The sequence below is a fragment of the Stegodyphus dumicola genome, chromosome 7 (genome assembly GCF_044657685.1).
Source record: "Stegodyphus dumicola isolate Sdum_Otavi_A_Nest chromosome 7, ASM4465768v1".
NCBI lineage: Eukaryota > Metazoa > Arthropoda > Arachnida > Araneae > Eresidae > Stegodyphus > Stegodyphus dumicola.
In genome coordinates this window covers 51479411-51501810 of record NC_140774.1, presented here as the reverse complement: position 1 = coordinate 51501810, position 22400 = coordinate 51479411, and the positions used below count along the sequence as shown (strand labels likewise).

The window sequence follows — 22400 nt, the reverse complement described above, 5'->3', positions numbered from 1 at the left end:
TTGACCACAGCTTGATTGCGGGACGATAAGTCATCGTAATGGACAGGAGGGAGAAAAATCATGGATCCGCATAAGGTTAAATCGCAAGTGATGTAGCCCAGTTCTTTCAAGATGAAACATATATCTCCCTTCTTTGCATCATAACAGTGAAAGTATTCCATGTCCAGAACAATGTAGGAATCTTTGAGAGGTTTGGCACTCAAAATGTCCATCTTCTTCAATTAAGGAAAAAAGAAAACAAAATTCTCTCTCTCTCTCTCGCTGTGTGTCCTGAAGGAAAAAATGGATAGCGTTCTCTCGCCGTCTCCTCTTTTATATATATATATATATATATATAGAGAGAGAGAGAGAGAAGGTTGTACGTGACAGGTCGTATGAATTCTGGGAAAGGTCACATTCGTATATATATTTGTTTTTGAATAATATCGTGCGTATCTCAATACACATCCATAATAATAATAATAATAATAATAATAATAATAATAATAATAATAATAATAATAATAATAATAATGAAGGTCACCTTGGAAAGAAAAAGAAATAAAAAACATGGAACTCGTGCTCGACTTTGAAGGTTTCTACGATTCTCAAGGAGCCTCTATTGTGAAAGAATTGGCTTACGTCACATTGGACGGTATTTCTCGAGGGGTATTTGTTTTTAAACCCCCGTTTCCATGGCAAATGCTCACCGAAAAAGAAAAACGAACCGCTGTGTGGGCGAGTGATTATTATCACGGCTTGTCGTGGTACGAAGGAGAAATTCCATACAGTTATTTTCCATGGGTGTTAACGATGTTGACGGAACCCTTTTCCATGATTTGGGTGCGAGGAGAAATGAAACGGCGGTTTTTAGAGAAATGGTTACAAAGATCCATTTATTGCATTTCGGGATCGACGCAAGAGATTCTCAAATACAATGGGATCGAACACATGAATTGTCCTAATCATACAAAAGGTTTTTTCCATTGCGCTCTACAAAAAGCGGTTCGGTATCATTATTATTTAAAGACACAGAGAAGAAATTCGCAAGGTCGATCCTGCACAATTCAATCTTGACAGAACTCATTAAAAAAATACATATATCATGTTACTTCTTCAACAGCACAGATGGTTCTGAAGCGAAACTTGGAATTTTGAAATAATAGATCAGGGAGAAATCATTCTTTATAAAATGGTAAAGTCTCGAATCGGCTGGGAGAAAAAAAAATTTCTCAGAGCTGAGATAAAAATTCTCTAATGAAAAAAAAAAAAAAAACTTTTGGTTAATTTTTATCATGTCTTAGACATGATAAAAATTAATGACCCTCCCTTTTTGTCTGGGAAGGATGTCTGACCCTTTCTAAAAATAGACCATGACTCATCCTTTCGCTTATGGCAATCATTCCATGAATGAATCACGATTTGTTTTTCAAAAGAGTGAGACAACATTCCCAGACGAAAAGGGAAGGGGGGTCGTTAATTTTTATCATGTCTAAGACATGATAAAAATTAACAAAAAGTTTTTTTTTTTTTTTTTGAGTTGGTAAATTTTTCTCAGCTCTGAAAATTTTTTTCCAGCCGACTCGAGACTTTACCATTTATATTTACGAATAGTCTTTGGATTATTTATTTATTTTCTTTTAAAAAGAAAAATTCTGAGCTAGACCTATCTATTGGCTTAACATTCTGGTCATAGAAACAGTCTACAATCTCATTTTTTTTCGAGGCTAATGCACGGGTTCTCCAATCAAAAGGGTTACTATAAAGGGATTGGTTTGAATGCATTTATCTGCAAATGTTGTAGGATTCTGTTGTTGAGAAGGGGGTATATTATTATTATTATTATTATGATAATGATGATTGTGGCAGATTCGTTTTCTACATGGAAGTCTAATCTCCTCCGAAGACCTTTTCTGGGGCTCGTCGATAGATGGTTTTTCAATAGGAATCGTTTCCCTCGGATCCTCAAGAGATAGAGGGGGGTCCTGTCTTGAGACATGAAGCGGTCTCTCCTCCTCCTCGAGAAGTCTTGAGAAAGGGAGAGGATTTTCGGTTCCCTTATTCTCGAGGGGTCTTGACAAATTGAGAGGTCCCTCCTCTTCGAAAGAGAGAGAAGTTTTGGTTCCCTTATCCTCGAGAGGTTTTGACAAATCGAGAGGTCCCTCATTTTCGAGGGGTCTTGATAAATGGAGAGGTTTCTCATCTTCGAGGGGGTTTGATAAAGGAAGAGGTCCCTCCTTCTCGAGGGGTCTTGAGAAAGGGAGAGGTTTTTCATCTTCGAGGAGGTTTGACAATGGGAGAGATTTCTCCTTCTCGAGGGGTCTCTCTTCCTCAAGGGGTCTTGAAAAAGGGAGAGGTTTTTCATCCTCGACGGCTTTTGACAAACTGAGAGGAATCTGAACAGGCTTCTCCTCATCCCCATCATTATCGAGGAGGATGAAGATAGGCTTTTGGAAAGGTTTTTTCTTTTTCTTCTGAACAGGCTCCTCTTGATGCTCGGGGAGAGGGATGGGGTAGTTGTTCCACCATTCTATTTTTTCTTGCTCGAGGATTTTTTCAAAAGTCGTGGCCTCTTTAAGATGAGACGAAGGAGGAGAGTCCTCGAGAAGAATGTAATAGGTATTCTTCCCAGTCTTCTCGATCGAGAGAGGTTCGTGCAGACATTTGTGCAACCATTCACTAAAATGAACGAGAATCCCTTTTGTCTTCTCAAGACAATCCATAATCCTATTCATTTGCGAGACGGTTAGAAAGTGGGACGTGTAAAAATATTTGGCTCGTTTCATTAACAAAATTTGTGCATCCAAAGGTGGAATGTCACGAGCCATCAACACGTTTTCGTCGGATAAAAATTCGTCCCGCATCTTTTGATAACTCCCCACGGTATGATAACCCGCACATTTTGAAAAATCGGAGGCTTTCAAGTAAACGACTCCTTGGATGATATAAAAGGAAAGATCAACATATTTATATTTGAAAGGAATACACGTAGTGAGCCGGGGATGCCTCCTCATGATCCACTTGGACAAAAATATGACTTTGGGGCTCTCCCCTTTTATTTATAGAGAGAAAGAGAGTGTGACCTTCCCTTCCCTCCTCCTCCTCTCTCCCTGCTTCCTCTATCTCTGGACGTCCTTGGATTGGAAAGGGTGACTTTGAAAAAAAAAAGAAAGTCATGGTTGGATAATTTTTTGTTTATTAAATTATTACTTTCACTTCCTCATTCCCACACACATTCATCTTTTTAAGAAAAGAAAAAGAGGTCATGGAGATAAGATTTCTTGGAAAGAAGAGAGAGAGAAACAAAAAAAAAACAAATAAAACGGACGCCAGTGAGCCTCTATGTGTCTCTGTGTGTGTCTATATAGATATATAAAAAGGCGAGAGTACTGGGCGAGATCATTTCTTTTCCATTGGGAGCCATGTCGCTATTAGACGTTTCTCCGACTCAACGGATTTCGAACGGGGAGGATTTGAAGACGCTAAAGCAAATCTCCAACTTGAAAATTTTTTTGGCGTGTCATTGTGGGACATTTATTCCGCATTTACCACCTCATCAAGCGATCGTTTCTTTCAACGAAGATGTCGAATCCTCCAACCTGCTCGTTCAGAATATATACAGAAATTTATTCGAATCGCAACAAACGAAAGAGGAATCTCCCTTCTCTTGGAATCGGATGGATCGAGCTTTGAGACGGCCCATTCAAACAGACCGGCGATATACGGATCCGCGCACGAGTTTTCGGTGGAAGAATATTTTTCTCACGAAACGATATTTTACGTTTGGAGTGAGAACGACGGCTGAGGACGAAGTTCATATTGTTCAAACCACAGCCGCTCCTCTCGCCTATTACGAATCATCGTCCCCCAATCTGAAGGAAAGAAGTTTTAAAGTTAGCGACAGGATGAAATATAAGAAATATATTCTACGACCTTTTCAAAACTATGTCGTTCCCCCGAAAACGCAATATCTCATCGTCACAACCCAGAAGAGTCTCTTTCTCGTCGATCGGTGCTCGTACTCGCTTTGGAAACAATTGAAAGAGGAGATTTCTTTCCAATCGCCGATGATGTTTCAAGAAAAAGAAGAAGAAAACCCTCCGCCACCTTTACCCATCCCTTCCTTAGATGATAAGAGCAGCTGGACCAAACCGTCGTCATGGCCCGAAACAAAATCGACCCGGCAACGGAATGAAATTGAAGTCATCACAATTGAAGATGAGGAGGAAGAAAAAAAATTACCTCTTAAAAAACGGTCGACTTACCGGAACCTTGGCTTACCTGGCGACTTACCTGGCGTGCAAGATCCGCTTCAGAATCCAGAATCTTCTTCTTCTTCTTCTTCTTCCCCGACTTGTTCAAACAGGCAACCTCTTTTGGACTCCTCACAGACAGAACCTCTTCCAGTATCCTGTTCTTCTTCTTCTTCTTCTCTAACCTGTCCCGACATCGTAGAGGTAGAATGTCAGACGGGTCCACAAGCTTCAAAAAGTCCCGACATCGTAGAGGTAGAATGTCAGCCGGGTCCACAAGTTCCAACAGGTCCAGAAATCATGGAGGCAGAATGACAGCCGGGTTCACAAGTTCCAACAGGTCCAGAAATCATGGAGGTAGAATCGCAGCCGGGTCCAGACATCCTAGATCCCTCCACCTAAGGGCCTGAATAGGGTGAAGTCAATTTTCTAGTATTTGGGTATTCAAATTCCTCGTAAAGGACAAAATCTCCAGGTTGAAATTTAGATTCTACAAATCTGATGTCATATCTAGTTTTATTCTTTCGGTGGTATTCGATAGTTCTTTTCTTTGCTAAAGCCCTTGCTTCATTTAAGGAAGGGTATTTATTTTGATCAATTGGAGATTCAAAAGGGAGGTTACCAAATAGTAAGTATGCTGGGGTGAACTTAGTTACCGTATGAGGGGAGTTGTTATATTCGATAACAACTTGCTCTAGCACTTTAGTCCATGGTACTTTTTTAGAAGAAGAATTTACTTTACATTTTAGTCGACTTACTATTGATTGATTTACTCTTTCTACTTTACCATTTGTCTGGGGATGGTGAGATGAAGTTAAAAGTTGTTTAACATTATGCTTTTTAAGGAATTTTTTTGAATCTAGAGGAAGTGAAGGCTGCATTCCTGTCACTCAGAATTTTTTGGGGGACTTGTATTTGAAATATTTGTTTTAGACAATTGGCATAGGTTTCTGAAGTTACACGTTTCGAGGGAAAAGCCCAGACATATCTTGTTGCATGGTCAATAACTATATGTAAATATTTTTTGTAGAATTATAATAATTAAATCCTCCCACAGTGTCAATAGAGAGACAATCGAAAGGTTTGTCGGTTGGGGGTACGTCTTGCATAAGACCAAATTTTTTCTGTTTTTACTTTTTATTAAGTTGACAAGTATGACAATGTTTAACAAAATTTCCGATATCTTCGCTAATAGGAGGCCAATAATATTGAGGGGTGATTAAGTTAAGCATAATTTGAACTCCCGGGTGACCAAAATTTTCATGGGTTTTATTCAACAATTTTAATCTTAAAGATTTAGGTACTACAATTTTATAAAAATTCTTTTTCTTAATTACCATGATATCATTTATCTCTTGGTAATTTTTTTCCGCAGACATTATCAGTTTTTTGTTGTTGGATTATTTCATTTCTATCAAGTAAATGTACATAATGTTGGAGGTGCTGTGAAACAGGATGTCTAGAAAGCATGTCAGCTTCAATATTGGTAGAGCCCTTCTGATACTTTACTTCATAATTGAACATACATAGTTTGAGTCACCAACGGAAGAGTCTACCTTTTAAATTTTTAACATTTTTGAGCCAAACGAGGGCCGCATGGTCCGTATGTATAACAAATTTTTGTCCATGCAGATAGTAATAGAATTTGTCTAGGGCATCTACGATGGCCAAACATTCTAACTCAGTAATCGTATAATTTTTCTCATAATTTCTTAAAGTTCGGGAATGATATGATACAGGGTGAAGGACATCATTTTTATCTGGTTGTTTCAAAACAGCTCCAACAGCAGTTTGAGAAGCGTCAACAAAAATATGACATGGCCTACTGGAATCATACAATTGTAAAACAGGTTTGGAAATCAGTATTCTTTTTATTTCGTCAAAAGGTTTTTGACATTAGTCATCCCATTCCCACTTGACATCTTTTTTCAAGAGTCTGTCTGTTTAATGGAGCTCTAATAGTTGCATAATTCGGAATGAATCTATGATACACATTCACACTTCCCAAAACTCTTTGTAACTCTTTGGTGTTACTGGGCTTTTTTAAGTTTCTTAATAACTTCTATATTATGGTTATCGGGAATTATTCTACCATTTTTTATTTCATAGCCAAGAAATGTGATCTGATCTCTGGCGAACACACACTTCTTTCGATTCAATTTAATATGCTCCTCTTTAAACACCTCAAATAAAATTTTTAAATGTTCTAAATGTTCTTTCTCAGAGGAAGAGTAAACGATTATATCATCAAAGTAACTGCAAGCGAAATTAATTTTATTTTTTGTTAATATTCGTCTAATTGTTCTGTTAAAAATTGCAGGTGCATTTTTGAAACCAAAAGGGAGTCTTAACCATTCGAATAATCCAAAATTCGTGCAAAAAGCTAATTTCTCAGTATCTGCAGGGTGAATCGGGATATGCCAGAAACCAGATCTCAAATCAATTGTAGAAAATACTTTTGCTTTACTTAATTTGTCTAACAAAGTGACAATGCGAGGAAGAGGGTTTGCATCTGTTTTAGCCAGGGAATTCAATTTTCGATAATCTATACACAAACTAGTTTTCTTACCTTCCTCACGTTTAAATACTAAAGTCACGGGGGACGAATATGGACTACAACTTTCTTTAATTATACCTGCTTGTAATAATTAATCAATTTGGGTCTTAATTTCCTCTTCTTCCATAGGGGATGTTCTATAAGGTCTTAATGATACAGGCAAATCAGAATTTAAATCAATTCGTTGATGTTCAATATTAATTTTTCCTACATCATACTTATTTTTAGAAAACACAGATGAATAATCATTTAACAATTTTTTTAAGTTATACTCTTTATCGACAGTATTAGAAACAGCATTATTCACATAAATGTTAGACTGAGAAACTAATTCCTTTGAATTTGTAGTTCGATATTTACAGTTTGGAAAATTTCTTACATCATCATCATTATTAACACATGGATAAACATTTGTTGTACCACCTTGAAGTTGGAGGTGTGGAGATATGGGTCGGCTGTCAAAATGGCAGCCAAGTACAATAGCTCTCTGTTTAATTTTTAAATTACTACAATCAATACTCAACTCAAATAATTTGCATTCATAAAGTCCTAAAATTACATAATTCAAATTATTATCAAGAACAAACAAGGTAATTTGGTTACTAATCCGTCCAATTTTCATTTGTATACAACATATTTTGTTAAAGATTATGTTTCCTTTAGTTTGGGTTACTGAAAATGGCCTAACTCTTTGTACTTTTAAACGTAATTGTTTGTACTTTTAAACGTAATTGTCTAGCCGTTTTGGAAGAAATTATCGATATGGTTGCAACACTGTCTACAACACACTCTAGACGTTTCTTATTGGACAAATATCCCGACACCTTTAATAGTGAACTACTGTGAGGGGTTTCTGGGGTTGGTTCTATTGCAAGGGGCGTAACATTAGGTGTATCAGATCTCTCCCCTCTGAAAGGACAAACCTTAAACCAGTGAAAAGCATTTGGGATTCCGTTCCGGGTGCAAAGTCTACAGGGACTGGGTGGCAATGGCAATCTATTTTGAGAATTATAATTATGATGGCTTGTAAATCCTGGACCACTGAACCGATTATAAAAATTACTTGGTCTCTGAAAACGTTGGAAATTGTTGGGTCTAGGAGAATCTTGTTTCACAGTAGCTGAAATTCTACTTCTATTAAATCGATTGTAATCTTGGGGACTGTTCCCAATCGGAGTAACAAATCTGGGAGGTGCACTTTTGATTTGTTGATTTTCGCTAATCTTAATAAGCTTATGGACATGAGTAAGCCAAGAGATAGGGTCAGAGGGTGCGTTGATCGTCATTAAGGATTTTAATTCTATAGGAAGGCTATCCGTCAGACCCTCCAAGATCATTTCATGAGTTAGATTTAATTTTTTACCAATATCTAATTTTTTGCGAAAATATTGCGTTATGTCCTCTTTATGATTGTACTTGTAATTGGCAAAATCACCAAACGTAGTTAAAGTGGGGTCGAAAAAATGTTCTTTTAAATTTTGGACTAATTCCACATATTTAGTAATTTTATGGCAGTTTTTGACATATACGCTAAGTGCATTACCTTTTAGATATCGAGCTACATTATTAAGCTTCCACGTTTCATCTTTATCTAAATGAGTTTTGTTAAAGTACTCAAGCCATGAATTTATATCCATATCATTCTGCGCGTCAAAGGGAATTATGCTTGTTTCAGGTTCAGCGCTAGCTGCCCTTAATGAATCATGAGGATCAGAGAGGTTTTCGTTAGCCATTATTCTTTCAATAATACTTTCATAAATAAAACTAATAATACTTTCATAAATAAAACTAACTCAAAAATAATATTCTTTAAATTTTCCCAAAACAATATTAAAACCAAAATACATCCTTTAAATACCAAATTTAAAATACATTTATACCAAAATAATACCTTTTAAAATTTTCAAAATAAAAACACTATTATTAAATCAGTAATTATAATTCAATAGTAATAATATCATTTGCATCGCCAATCTTTTTACTAATTGCTTCTGTTTGACTTATTGTGACGAGAATACGAGTGATGAAATCGACACGAAAATACACATTTTTGTGCACTCTTAATTAGATTTTCGCAAAACACGATCAATCACCACACAAGCACAAAGCTCTCGAGAGCAACACAGAACGCCGTAGACGTAGGGAAAGATTTCCATCCTCAAACGTAGGTCAACGGTAAGAGCACATTTGATGAACGACGAACTTTCGATGGAAACACAGATCACGCATCACAGGGGGCAGAAGGGTGCTTCTCTGGACGTAAAATAATCTGCAGAATACCAGAATACAGGTAACAGAAGAATGATTCTCTTGAAGCAAGAACGCCTAGAGAAAAATGTAGAAACATAGAAGTCGCACAGCGGCAAATTCATCTTAAGTGCGTAACATTTTTACGTATAATCCTTGGGGTATCTTCTTTTTTAGATAATCCCTTTGAAGGTGGTATCCTACCGGCTTTCTGAAATGTAATTTCTCATACATTATTTGTTTTGTGCAGACGGGGTAACAGGAATGAGACAAATTTTGGTATATAAAATGGTAGGTTTATTTTAGCATCCATCTCACAAGCGTTCTCCTCGTACCTTGAGCAGAAGCCCTACTTATACATATGTGTGCGTCACGACGCTTCTCCAATCAGCGATATTAATTGAAATCACGAGGTGACGCTATCTTCTCATCAGGAGTTTTCTTAAAGACTTGCTTGTTTGGACGCAGAAACTCTAATTTTAATTGTAAAAATTGTTTTTAACTGCATTTAATGTTTTAGATTTTTATATATTTTACAGTTTTCAATGAAGGTGTTTTGAATCTCCATTGATTTTTGCTACGCCGCGAAGTGAGAACTGAATTAATTGAAATATAAATATATATCTAATTAAAATTCGAGGACACAGGGGCAAATCAATTGAAGCAGAAATGTCTATAAATTAATAGTCCTTACAGGGAAGTCGTGTGGTATCGAAATCAGATATTTTGTTGGGTGCGTGTGCCTAAATTACATATACGTTCATGTCAGGTAAGTAGTGACGGAAAACAATTATTATTATTTATATTAATAAGAATCAAAGGGTTTCAGTAGGAGGAAAAGCGATGTGAGACTTTTTATATCCAATATAATATTCTGAGATTTTAGAGGAGACACAAAAGAAAAGTTTAATTAAACTCCCACTTCCCTTAACTCTGTGATTGTGACCCACTAAGTAGTATAAAGATAATAAAGATTTCCATTTTAAGCCTCATGAATTTTTTCAGGCTTGTGTGTAAGTGTTAGAATGATATTCACCTAACAGCTTTAAGCAGGCGCATAATTTAGCTCTGTTCGTGCACCGAAGATGACATATAAATCCCTTTCTCCCTTCCACTCTCTAGTCATAATCTGTTGGACGAGAAAGTGACCATCGCACGAGCGAACTTAAATCCATTCGCTGAATCCCTTAGTAATGTAGGCGTTCTGAACACTCCACGTTGACTCAAATTATTGTATCTTATTTTTGAGGAATGTAGAGAATTGAAACGTTATATTCTATTCACTCGGTTTACCATGTTCAGAATGTTTGTTATGACTGTCGTAGCCTGGTATGATGTCAGAATGTTGTGTCTTGTGATGGTTTTGTATGGAAGCATATTGTTGAGCTTATCATTTAAAGGCCTTCCTAGGCATGAATACCTTCCCACTAAGAATATAACGCTAATATAAGTTAATTTTATGCTAATCAGTTGATTTTATCATAAATAGGTGCCTATTAAAGAATTAAAAACATTTTTATATATTTTATATTGTGTTTATATTTAAATTCATTTTCACCTAACCAAAGGTAGAAGAAACGCTTTGCATGAGAGTCTACGGTAAACATGATATTCTGCGCTTTGCATTCATAAAACCAGGAAAACATAAAGTTTTGAAAGTATTTTTTCAATTGAAATATATGTTTCCCATAATTTTCGTTTTAATAATAATAATAATCTTTGGTTATATATATATATGAGGATTACGTTTATGTTTTGTATCACAAGAAACCCCCCAAAAATATTTATTTGAGTATTTATGGGAGCGGTAGTTTAGCGTTCGTTTATTTGTCCGCTCAAATATTTTTGCTCTAAGAAAATTAAAAATAAACATAACACTTTAAAGCAACCTATCAAGATCTGAGCTAAGTTGACATACTTTCAGTTTATATTCGTCATAAATTTGTTCGAAATGACATCAATCTGACCAAAATTGTTCATTGACACACCAGAGACTTACTAAATGACGATCTCGATGATTGACCAGTGGCTGGCTAAAAAATTGCACGCTGATTGACCAGTGAGTGACTAAGTAGGGACTTCCTTGACGGACCTGTGACTGATAAAAAATTGAGCTCATAAGCTGAATTATATTTATTTAATAAAAAAGACATTAAGTGGGGAGCCAAGGATGCGGCTTGAATGCGACTAAACTGTGCATTTTAGCCAAACTTAAAGCCCTTAATTAAAGATTAAGAACTTTTTTATGTATATTTTTGCATTTAATGGATTTTTTTACTATTTTTATATCATATTCAATTTTAATGCTATTTATTTTTACTTATTTGTTTATTAATATTTACTTTTGTGTTTTTTGTATTTTCTTATTGTTACTTTTTACATTTTATATTTATTTCTTCTTAATATTTTACTTTCCTTACCATTAATTTTTATATTATTTATTTTATTACTATTATTATTATATTTTTGAACTTGATTTACTTATTTTAAAATTTTTGATTATATTTTTACTTACAATTTTATTTATTATTATTATTTCAAAAAAAAATTTCGAACGCGTTATAATGTTTCGACTTTTATTCAAAATTAAATGTAAAATTAACACTTTTGGCTCTCCAATAAAATTTGAATCATTCGTCTTTTCATCTCATTTGTATTAAGGACTTTCGTTTATTATTATTTATTTATGATTCATTATAATATTCAAAGCTTTATTCTTGAGACACTGCATGAATCATAAAATATTGCCCTTTCAGGCAAAATTACGAGACTTCAGACCCCCTTAGGGCGGAGTCTATAAGTATAAGTATAAGGGCGTCGTCATTTCCTCGTAATCCATAAGTATATCCAAATCCCAGAGAATGATTTTAAATACTGAACTATTTACTTAATATATTCTTGTAATATGAATTCGAATTTCATGTAACCGAGAAAACTTTCTTTGGGTAACCGAGCTCTTTAAAAGGAGATTAATTCTTACATGTTAACAATTTGTATATTTTCCCTTTCGCATTTTTACTTTTCGAGTTTGTTCAATTATTAATTCTTATTTTAATTTCGATTATTTTTTATAATTGTGTTAAAACTCTTATACGAGGTTGCGATTATTAATATTGTTGAGGAATTGCTTGATTCCAAATTAATATTGGTTTTAGGTGTTTAAATTTATCTGTCTTCTATATCTCTCTCTATATATATATATGAAATGTAATTTCTCATACATACTGCCTGTGAAAGGGCTAAGAGAACCCTGTCCTCAAGTACTCAAGCCAGCATCGAAATTGATTCTCTCTTTGAAGGTGTAGATTTCTATTCAACCATAACAAGAGCCCGTTTTGAAGAACTGAATGCTGATTTGTTTAGAAGCACATTGGAACCTGTTGAAAAGGCTTTGCGAGATGCTAAATTAGATAAAGCTCAAGTCCACGATATTGTCCTGGTAGGTGGATCTACTCGTATTCCTAAAATTCAGAAGCTACTGCAAGATTTCTTTAATGGTAAAGAACTTAACAAAAGTATTAATCCAGATGAAGCTGTCGCATATGGTGCTGCAGTCCAAGCTGCAATTTTGAATGGTGATAAATCTGAACAAGTGCAAGATTTGTTGCTGTTGGATGTAACCCCACTGTCTCTAGGAATTGAAACTGCTGGTGGTGTAATGACTGTTTTCATCAAACGTAATACAACCATTCCAACTCGTCAGACACAAACATTTACAACTTACTCTGATAATCAACCAGGTGTCTTGATCCAAGTTTACGAGGGTGAACGTGCAATGACCAAGGACAATAATCTTCTTCGAAAGTTTGAATTAACTGGCATTCCTCCTGCACCTAGAGGTGTCCCACAGATTGAAGTTACCTTCGATATTGATGCCAATGGCATATTGAATGTGTCTGCTGTAGATAAGAGTACTGGAAAAGAGAACAAGATCACTATTACGAATGATAAAGAAAGGATTTCGCCAAAATTTAGGAACAGGGATGCAATTTAGGTAGAGAATCGCCAACACGTTATTAAGCAATATTAATAGAATTTAATTTAATCGATTGATTTAAAAATATCATCACAGATTATCCCCCCCCATCTGAAAAGGCTTGCAGTCGCGGCCGTCGATCCAAGTCAGTCCAGATAGTGAGAGCAGAAAATTTAGTTATTAGGAAATTTAGTAGGAAAACTGATTGGATTTATCTCAAGGCACACAAAATGTTTACATGAAATATGACATAAAATATTTCAATATAATGAATACAGTATATAAAATATAATAAATGATTATAGAAATTATAATATAGTAACTAAGTGCAGAACAAATAAAGCACTAATAACATATTGCTGGTTAGCTACGTGGCAATAGGAAATAGTAATATAACTGAATTTGTAAGTTTATATCTTAGGGCATACCATTCACAGTTTGTGTAATCATTAGAGTCCGTACAATCATTAGAGTTGTCATTCAGGCTCATCTCCAGTCTTTTACTGGTCTTTGGAGATCTCCGGATCATTTAATTAGCGCTAGAATTATGGATTAGCATTGGCACTGAAAACATTTGAGTTTTTATGTCACGATACTAGAGCTCTTATACTCTTGTTGAAAATACACATTTTGCTAGGTTTTTAACATATTTTGTCACTCTATTTTTCTCTTATTAATGATAACAAAACAAAATTTAACTTCCAACATCCATACCAGTTCATGCATGTACACGATGCTGCAGAAACATAAAATGAAATTCAGAAATTTCAACAACTGAAATTTAACTTTTTCAACTGTTGCTACAATTTATAACACAAACATAGGAAAACATGAGCTCAAGGAAATGTGAGGGTATAGTACTCTACTTGTAGTATAGCCTCAATTGAGTGTTTCCCACACGGAAAGTGTATTGAACCTGAAACTCAAGTTTGAAGGAGCCCAGTAAAAGAAAAGGCCAGACAAACCTTTCAGACACTGAGAGATAAATCAACTATTAAGGGGGACAACAGGATGAAAACTAAAAGAAGGGTTATGGATAGTTTATTGATTTATAAATTTTGATTTATTCATGATGTAATTTAAAGTTCTCGGGTGGATAATAGAACCTTAATTTTGACGCATGTACAATCTCAGTTGGTTTCTTCGTGTGAAAATTTTCCCTGTCGATTTCATAATTAACTTCAGATAATTTATTCATAATCCTAAGGGCCTGAATAGGGTGAAGTCAATTTTCTAGTATTTGGGTATTCAAATTCCTCGTAAAGGACAAAATCTCCAGGTTGAAATTTAGATTCTACAAATCTGATGTCATATCTAGTTTTATTCTTTCGGTGGTATTCGATAGTTCTTTTCTTTGCTAAAGCCCTTGCTTCATTTAAGGAAGGGTATTTATTTTGATCAATTGGAGATTCAAAAGGGAGGTTACCAAATAGTAAGTATGCTGGGGTGAACTTAGTTACCGTATGAGGGGAGTTGTTATATTCGATAACAACTTGCTCTAGCACTTTAGTCCATGGTACTTTTTTAGAAGAAGAATTTACTTTACATTTTAGTCGACTTACTATTGATTGATTTACTCTTTCTACTTTACCATTTGTCTGGGGATGGTGAGATGAAGTTAAAAGTTGTTTAACATTATGCTTTTTAAGGAATTTTTTTGAATCTAGAGGAAGTGAAGGCTGCATTCCTGTCACTCAGAATTTTTTGGGGGACTTGTATTTGAAATATTTGTTTTAGACAATTGGCATAGGTTTCTGAAGTTACACGTTTCGAGGGAAAAGCCCAGACATATCTTGTTGCATGGTCAATAACTATATGTAAATATTTTTTGTAGAATTATAATAATTAAATCCTCCCACAGTGTCAATAGAGAGACAATCGAAAGGTTTGTCGGTTGGGGGTACGTCTTGCATAAGACCAAATTTTTTCTGTTTTTACTTTTTATTAAGTTGACAAGTATGACAATGTTTAACAAAATTTCCGATATCTTCGCTAATAGGAGGCCAATAATATTGAGGGGTGATTAAGTTAAGCATAATTTGAACTCCCGGGTGACCAAAATTTTCATGGGTTTTATTCAACAATTTTAATCTTAAAGATTTAGGTACTACAATTTTATAAAAATTCTTTTTCTTAATTACCATGATATCATTTATCTCTTGGTAATTTTTTTCCGCAGACATTATCAGTTTTTTGTTGTTGGATTATTTCATTTCTATCAAGTAAATGTACATAATGTTGGAGGTGCTGTGAAACAGGATGTCTAGAAAGCATGTCAGCTTCAATATTGGTAGAGCCCTTCTGATACTTTACTTCATAATTGAACATACATAGTTTGAGTCACCAACGGAAGAGTCTACCTTTTAAATTTTTAACATTTTTGAGCCAAACGAGGGCCGCATGGTCCGTATGTATAACAAATTTTTGTCCATGCAGATAGTAATAGAATTTGTCTAGGGCATCTACGATGGCCAAACATTCTAACTCAGTAATCGTATAATTTTTCTCATAATTTCTTAAAGTTCGGGAATGATATGATACAGGGTGAAGGACATCATTTTTATCTGGTTGTTTCAAAACAGCTCCAACAGCAGTTTGAGAAGCGTCAACAAAAATATGACATGGCCTACTGGAATCATACAATTGTAAAACAGGTTTGGAAATCAGTATTCTTTTTATTTCGTCAAAAGGTTTTTGACATTAGTCATCCCATTCCCACTTGACATCTTTTTTCAAGAGTCTGTCTGTTTAATGGAGCTCTAATAGTTGCATAATTCGGAATGAATCTATGATACACATTCACACTTCCCAAAACTCTTTGTAACTCTTTGGTGTTACTGGGCTTTTTTAAGTTTCTTAATAACTTCTATATTATGGTTATCGGGAATTATTCTACCATTTTTTATTTCATAGCCAAGAAATGTGATCTGATCTCTGGCGAACACACACTTGTTTCGATTCAATTTAATATGCTCCTCTTTAAACACCTCAAATAAAATTTTTAAATGTTCTAAATGTTCTTTCTCAGAGGAAGAGTAAACGATTATATCATCAAAGTAACTGCAAGCGAAATTAATTTTATTTTTTGTTAATATTCGTCTAATTGTTCTGTTAAAAATTGCAGGTGCATTTTTGAAACCAAAAGGGAGTCTTAACCATTCGAATAATCCAAAATTCGTGCAAAAAGCTAATTTCTCAGTATCTGCAGGGTGAATCGGGATATGCCAGAAACCAGATCTCAAATCAATTGTAGAAAATACTTTTGCTTTACTTAATTTGTCTAACAAAGTGTCAATGCGAGGAAGAGGGTTTGCATCTGTTTTAGCCAGGGAATTCAATTTTCGATAATCTATACACAAACTAGTTTTCTTACCTTCCTCACGTTTAAATACTAAAGTCACGGGGGACGAATATGGACTACAACTTTCTTTAATTATACCTGCTTGTAATAATTGATCAATTTGGGTCTTAATTTCCTCTTCTTCCATAGGGGATGTTCTATAAGGTCTTAATGATACAGGCAAATCAGAATTTAAATCAATTCGTTGATGTTCAATATTAATTTTTCCTACATCATACTTATTTTTAGAAAACACAGATGAATAATCATTTAACAATTTTTTTAAGTTATACTCTTTATCGACAGTATTAGAAACAGCATTATTCACATAAATGTTAGACTGAGAAACTAATTCCTTTGAATTTGTAGTTCGATATTTACAGTTTGGAAAATTTCTTACATCATCATCATTATTAACACATGGATAAACATTTGTTGTACCACCTTGAAGTTGGAGGTGTGGAGATATGGGTCGGCTGTCAAAATGGCAGCCAAGTACAATAGCTCTCTGTTTAATTTTTAAATTACTACAATCAATACTCAACTCAAATAATTTGCATTCATAAAGTCCTAAAATTACATAATTCAAATTATTATCAAGAACAAACAAGGTAATTTGGTTACTAATCCGTCCAATTTTCATTTGTATACAACATATTTTGTTAAAGATTATGTTTCCTTTAGTTTGGGTTACTGAAAATGGCCTAACTCTTTGTACTTTTAAACGTAATTGTTTGTACTTTTAAACGTAATTGTCTAGCCGTTTTGGAAGAAATTATCGATATGGTTGCAACACTGTCTACAACACACTCTAGACGTTTCTTATTGGACAAATATCCCGACACCTTTAATAGTGAACTACTGTGAGGGGTTTCTGGGGTTGGTTCTATTGCAAGGGGCGTAACATTAGGTGTATCAGATCTCTCCCCTCTGAAAGGACAAACCTTAAACCAGTGAAAAGCATTTGGGATTCCGTTCCGGGTGCAAAGTCTACAGGGACTGGGTGGCAATGGCAATCTATTTTGAGAATTATAATTATGATGGCTTGTAAATCCTGGACCACTGAACCGATTATAAAAATTACTTGGTCTCTGAAAACGTTGGAAATTGTTGGGTCTAGGAGAATCTTGTTTCACAGTAGCTGAAATTCTACTTCTATTAAATCGATTGTAATCTTGGGGACTGTTCCCAATCGGAGTAACAAATCTGGGAGGTGCACTTTTGATTTGTTGATTTTCGCTAATCTTAATAAGCTTATGGACATGAGTAAGCCAAGAGATAGGGTCAGAGGGTGCGTTGATCGTCATTAAGGATTTTAATTCTATAGGAAGGCTATCCGTCAGACCCTCCAAGATCATTTCATGAGTTAGATTTAATTTTTTACCAATATCTAATTTTTTGCGAAAATATTGCGTTATGTCCTCTTTATGATTGTACTTGTAATTGGCAAAATCACCAAACGTAGTTAAAGTGGGGTCGAAAAAATGTTCTTTTAAATTTTGGACTAATTCCACATATTTAGTAATTTTATGGCAGTTTTTGACATATACGCTAAGTGCATTACCTTTTAGATATCGAGCTACATTATTAAGCTTCCACGTTTCATCTTTATCTAAATGAGTTTTGTTAAAGTACTCAAGCCATGAATTTATATCCATATCATTCTGCGCGTCAAAGGGAATTATGCTTGTTTCAGGTTCAGCGCTAGCTGCCCTTAATGAATCATGAGGATCAGAGAGGTTTTCGTTAGCCATTATTCTTTCAATAATACTTTCATAAATAAAACTAATAATACTTTCATAAATAAAACTAACTCAAAAATAATATTCTTTAAATTTTCCCAAAACAATATTAAAACCAAAATACATCCTTTAAATACCAAATTTAAAATACATTTATACCAAAATAATACCTTTTAAAATTTTCAAAATAAAAACACTATTATTAAATCAGTAATTATAATTCAATAGTAATAATATCATTTGCATCGCCAATCTTTTTACTAATTGCTTCTGTTTGACTTATTGTGACGAGAATACGAGTGATGAAATCGACACGAAAATACACATTTTTGTGCACTCTTAATTAGATTTTCGCAAAACACGATCAATCACCACACAAGCACAAAGCTCTCGAGAGCAACACAGAACGCCGTAGACGTAGGGAAAGATTTCCATCCTCAAACGTAGGTCAACGGTAAGAGCACATTTGATGAACGACGAACTTTCGATGGAAACACAGATCACGCATCACAGGGGGCAGAAGGGTGCTTCTCTGGACGTAAAATAATCTGCAGAATACCAGAATACAGGTAACAGAAGAATGATTCTCTTGAAGCAAGAACGCCTAGAGAAAAATGTAGAAACATAGAAGTCGCACAGCGGCAAATTCATCTTAAGTGCGTAACATTTTTACGTATAATCCTTGGGGTATCTTCTTTTTTAGATAATCCCTTTGAAGGTGGTATCCTACCGGCTTTCTGAAATGTAATTTCTCATACATTATTTGTTTTGTGCAGACGGGGTAACAGGAATGAGACAAATTTTGGTATATAAAATGGTAGGTTTATTTTAGCATCCATCTCACAAGCGTTCTCCTCGTACCTTGAGCAGAAGCCCTACTTATACATATGTGTGCGTCACGACGCTTCTCCAATCAGCGATATTAATTGAAATCACGAGGTGACGCTATCTTCTCATCAGGAGTTTTCTTAAAGACTTGCTTGTTTGGACGCAGAAACTCTAATTTTAATTGTAAAAATTGTTTTTAACTGCATTTAATGTTTTAGATTTTTATATATTTTACAGTTTTCAATGAAGGTGTTTTGAATCTCCATTGATTTTTGCTACGCCGCGAAGTGAGAACTGAATTAATTGAAATATAAATATATATCTAATTAAAATTCGAGGACACAGGGGCAAATCAATTGAAGCAGAAATGTCTATAAATTAATAGTCCTTACAGGGAAGTCGTGTGGTATCGAAATCAGATATTTTGTTGGGTGCGTGTGCCTAAATTACATATACGTTCATGTCAGGTAAGTAGTGACGGAAAACAATTATTATTATTTATATTAATAAGAATCAAAGGGTTTCAGTAGGAGGAAAAGCGATGTGAGACTTTTTATATCCAATATAATATTCTGAGATTTTAGAGGAGACACAAAAGAAAAGTTTAATTAAACTCCCACTTCCCTTAACTCTGTGATTGTGACCCACTAAGTAGTATAAAGATAATAAAGATTTCCATTTTAAGCCTCATGAATTTTTTCAGGCTTGTGTGTAAGTGTTAGAATGATATTCACCTAACAGCTTTAAGCAGGCGCATAATTTAGCTCTGTTCGTGCACCGAAGATGACATATAAATCCCTTTCTCCCTTCCACTCTCTAGTCATAATCTGTTGGACGAGAAAGTGACCATCGCACGAGCGAACTTAAATCCATTCGCTGAATCCCTTAGTAATGTAGGCGTTCTGAACACTCCACGTTGACTCAAATTATTGTATCTTATTTTTGAGGAATGTAGAGAATTGAAACGTTATATTCTATTCACTCGGTTTACCATGTTCAGAATGTTTGTTATGACTGTCGTAGCCTGGTATGATGTCAGAATGTTGTGTCTTGTGATGGTTTTGTATGGAAGCATATTGTTGAGCTTATCATTTAAAGGCCTTCCTAGGCATGAATACCTTCCCACTAAGAATATAACGCTAATATAAGTTAATTTTATGCTAATCAGTTGATTTTATCATAAATAGGTGCCTATTAAAGAATTAAAAACATTTTTATATATTTTATATTGTGTTTATATTTAAATTCATTTTCACCTAACCAAAGGTAGAAGAAACGCTTTGCATGAGAGTCTACGGTAAACATGATATTCTGCGCTTTGCATTCATAAAACCAGGAAAACATAAAGTTTTGAAAGTATTTTTTCAATTGAAATATATGTTTCCCATAATTTTCGTTTTAATAATAATAATAATCTTTGGTTATATATATATATGAGGATTACGTTTATGTTTTGTATCACAAGAAACCCCCCAAAAATATTTATTTGAGTATTTATGGGAGCGGTAGTTTAGCGTTCGTTTATTTGTCCGCTCAAATATTTTTGCTCTAAGAAAATTAAAAATAAACATAACACTTTAAAGCAACCTATCAAGATCTGAGCTAAGTTGACATACTTTCAGTTTATATTCGTCATAAATTTGTTCGAAATGACATCAATCTGACCAAAATTGTTCATTGACACACCAGAGACTTACTAAATGACGATCTCGATGATTGACCAGTGGCTGGCTAAAAAATTGCACGCTGATTGACCAGTGAGTGACTAAGTAGGGACTTCCTTGACGGACCTGTGACTGATAAAAAATTGAGCTCATAAGCTGAATTATATTTATTTAATAAAAAAGACATTAAGTGGGGAGCCAAGGATGCGGCTTGAATGCGACTAAACTGTGCATTTTAGCCAAACTTAAAGCCCTTAATTAAAGATTAAGAACTTTTTTATGTATATTTTTGCATTTAATGGATTTTTTTACTATTTTTATATCATATTCAATTTTAATGCTATTTATTTTTACTTATTTGTTTATTAATATTTACTTTTGTGTTTTTTGTATTTTCTTATTGTTACTTTTTACATTTTATATTTATTTCTTCTTAATATTTTACTTTCCTTACCATTAATTTTTATATTATTTATTTTATTACTATTATTATTATATTTTTGAACTTGATTTACTTATTTTAAAATTTTTGATTATATTTTTACTTACAATTTTATTTATTATTATTATTTCAAAAAAAAAATTTCGAACGCGTTATAATGTTTCGACTTTTATTCAAAATTAAATGTAAAATTAACACTTTTGGCTCTCCAATAAAATTTGAATCATTCATCTTTTCATCTCATTTGTATTAAGGACTTTCGTTTATTATTATTTATTTATGATTCATTATAATATTCAAAGCTTTATTCTTGAGACACTGCATGAATCATAAAATATTGCCCTTTCAGGCAAAATTACGAGACTTCAGACCCCCTTAGGGCGGAGTCTATAAGTATAAGTATAAGGGCGTCGTCATTTCCTCGTAATCCATAAGTATATCCAAATCCCAGAGAATGATTTTAAATACTGAACTATTTAATTAATATATTCTTGTAATATGAATTCGAATTTCATGTAACCGAGAAAACTTTCTTTGGGTAACCGAGCTCTTTAAAAGGAGATTAATTCTTACATGTTAACAATTTGTATATTTTCCCTTTCGCATTTTTACTTTTCGAGTTTGTTCAATTATTAATTCTTATTTTAATTTCGATTATTTTTTATAATTGTGTTAAAACTCTTATACGATGTTCCGATTATTAATATTGTTGAGGAATTGCCTTGCTTTGATTCCAAATTAATATTGGTTTTAGGTGTTTAAATTTATCTGTCTTCTATATATCTCTCTCTATATATATATGAAATGTAATTTCTCATACATACTGCCTGTGAAAGGGCTAAGAGAACCCTGTCCTCAAGTACTCAAGCCAGCATCGAAATTGATTCTCTCTTTGAAGGTGTAGATTTCTATTCAACCATAACAAGAGCCCGTTTTGAAGAACTGAATGCTGATTTGTTTAGAAGCACATTGGAACTGTTGAAAAGGCTTTGCGAGGTGCAAAATTAGATAAAGCTCAAGTCCACGATATTGTCCTGGTAGGTGGATCTACTCGTATTCCTAAAATTCAGAAGCTACTGCAAGATTTCTTTAATGGTAAAGAACTTAACAAAAGTATTAATCCAGATGAAGCTGTCGCATATGGTGCTGCAGTCCAAGCTGCAATTTTGAATGGTGATAAATCTGAACAAGTGCAAGATCTGTTGCTGTTGGATGTAACCCCACTGTCTATAGGAATTGAAACTGCTGGTGGTGTAATGACTGTTTTCATCAAACGTAATAAACCATTCCAACTCGTCGGACACAAACATTTACAACTTACTCTGATAATCAACCAGGTGTTTTGATCCAAGTTTACGAGGGTGAACGTGCA

The 22400-nt window shown here is 34.2% G+C and overlaps 1 protein-coding gene across 1 annotated transcript; it reads left to right on the top strand.

Annotated features, from left to right (window-relative positions):
- Positions 1–12256: 12256 nt before the first annotated feature.
- LOC146996178 (heat shock cognate 71 kDa protein-like) lies at positions 12257–13030 on the top strand (the record flags this gene model as incomplete). The annotated part of the gene is made up of 1 exon (XM_085821380.1): positions 12257–13030. A coding segment is annotated over one exon (774 nt), but the record flags the coding sequence as incomplete, so codon positions are not given.
- Between the last annotated feature and the right edge of the window lie 9370 nt (positions 13031–22400).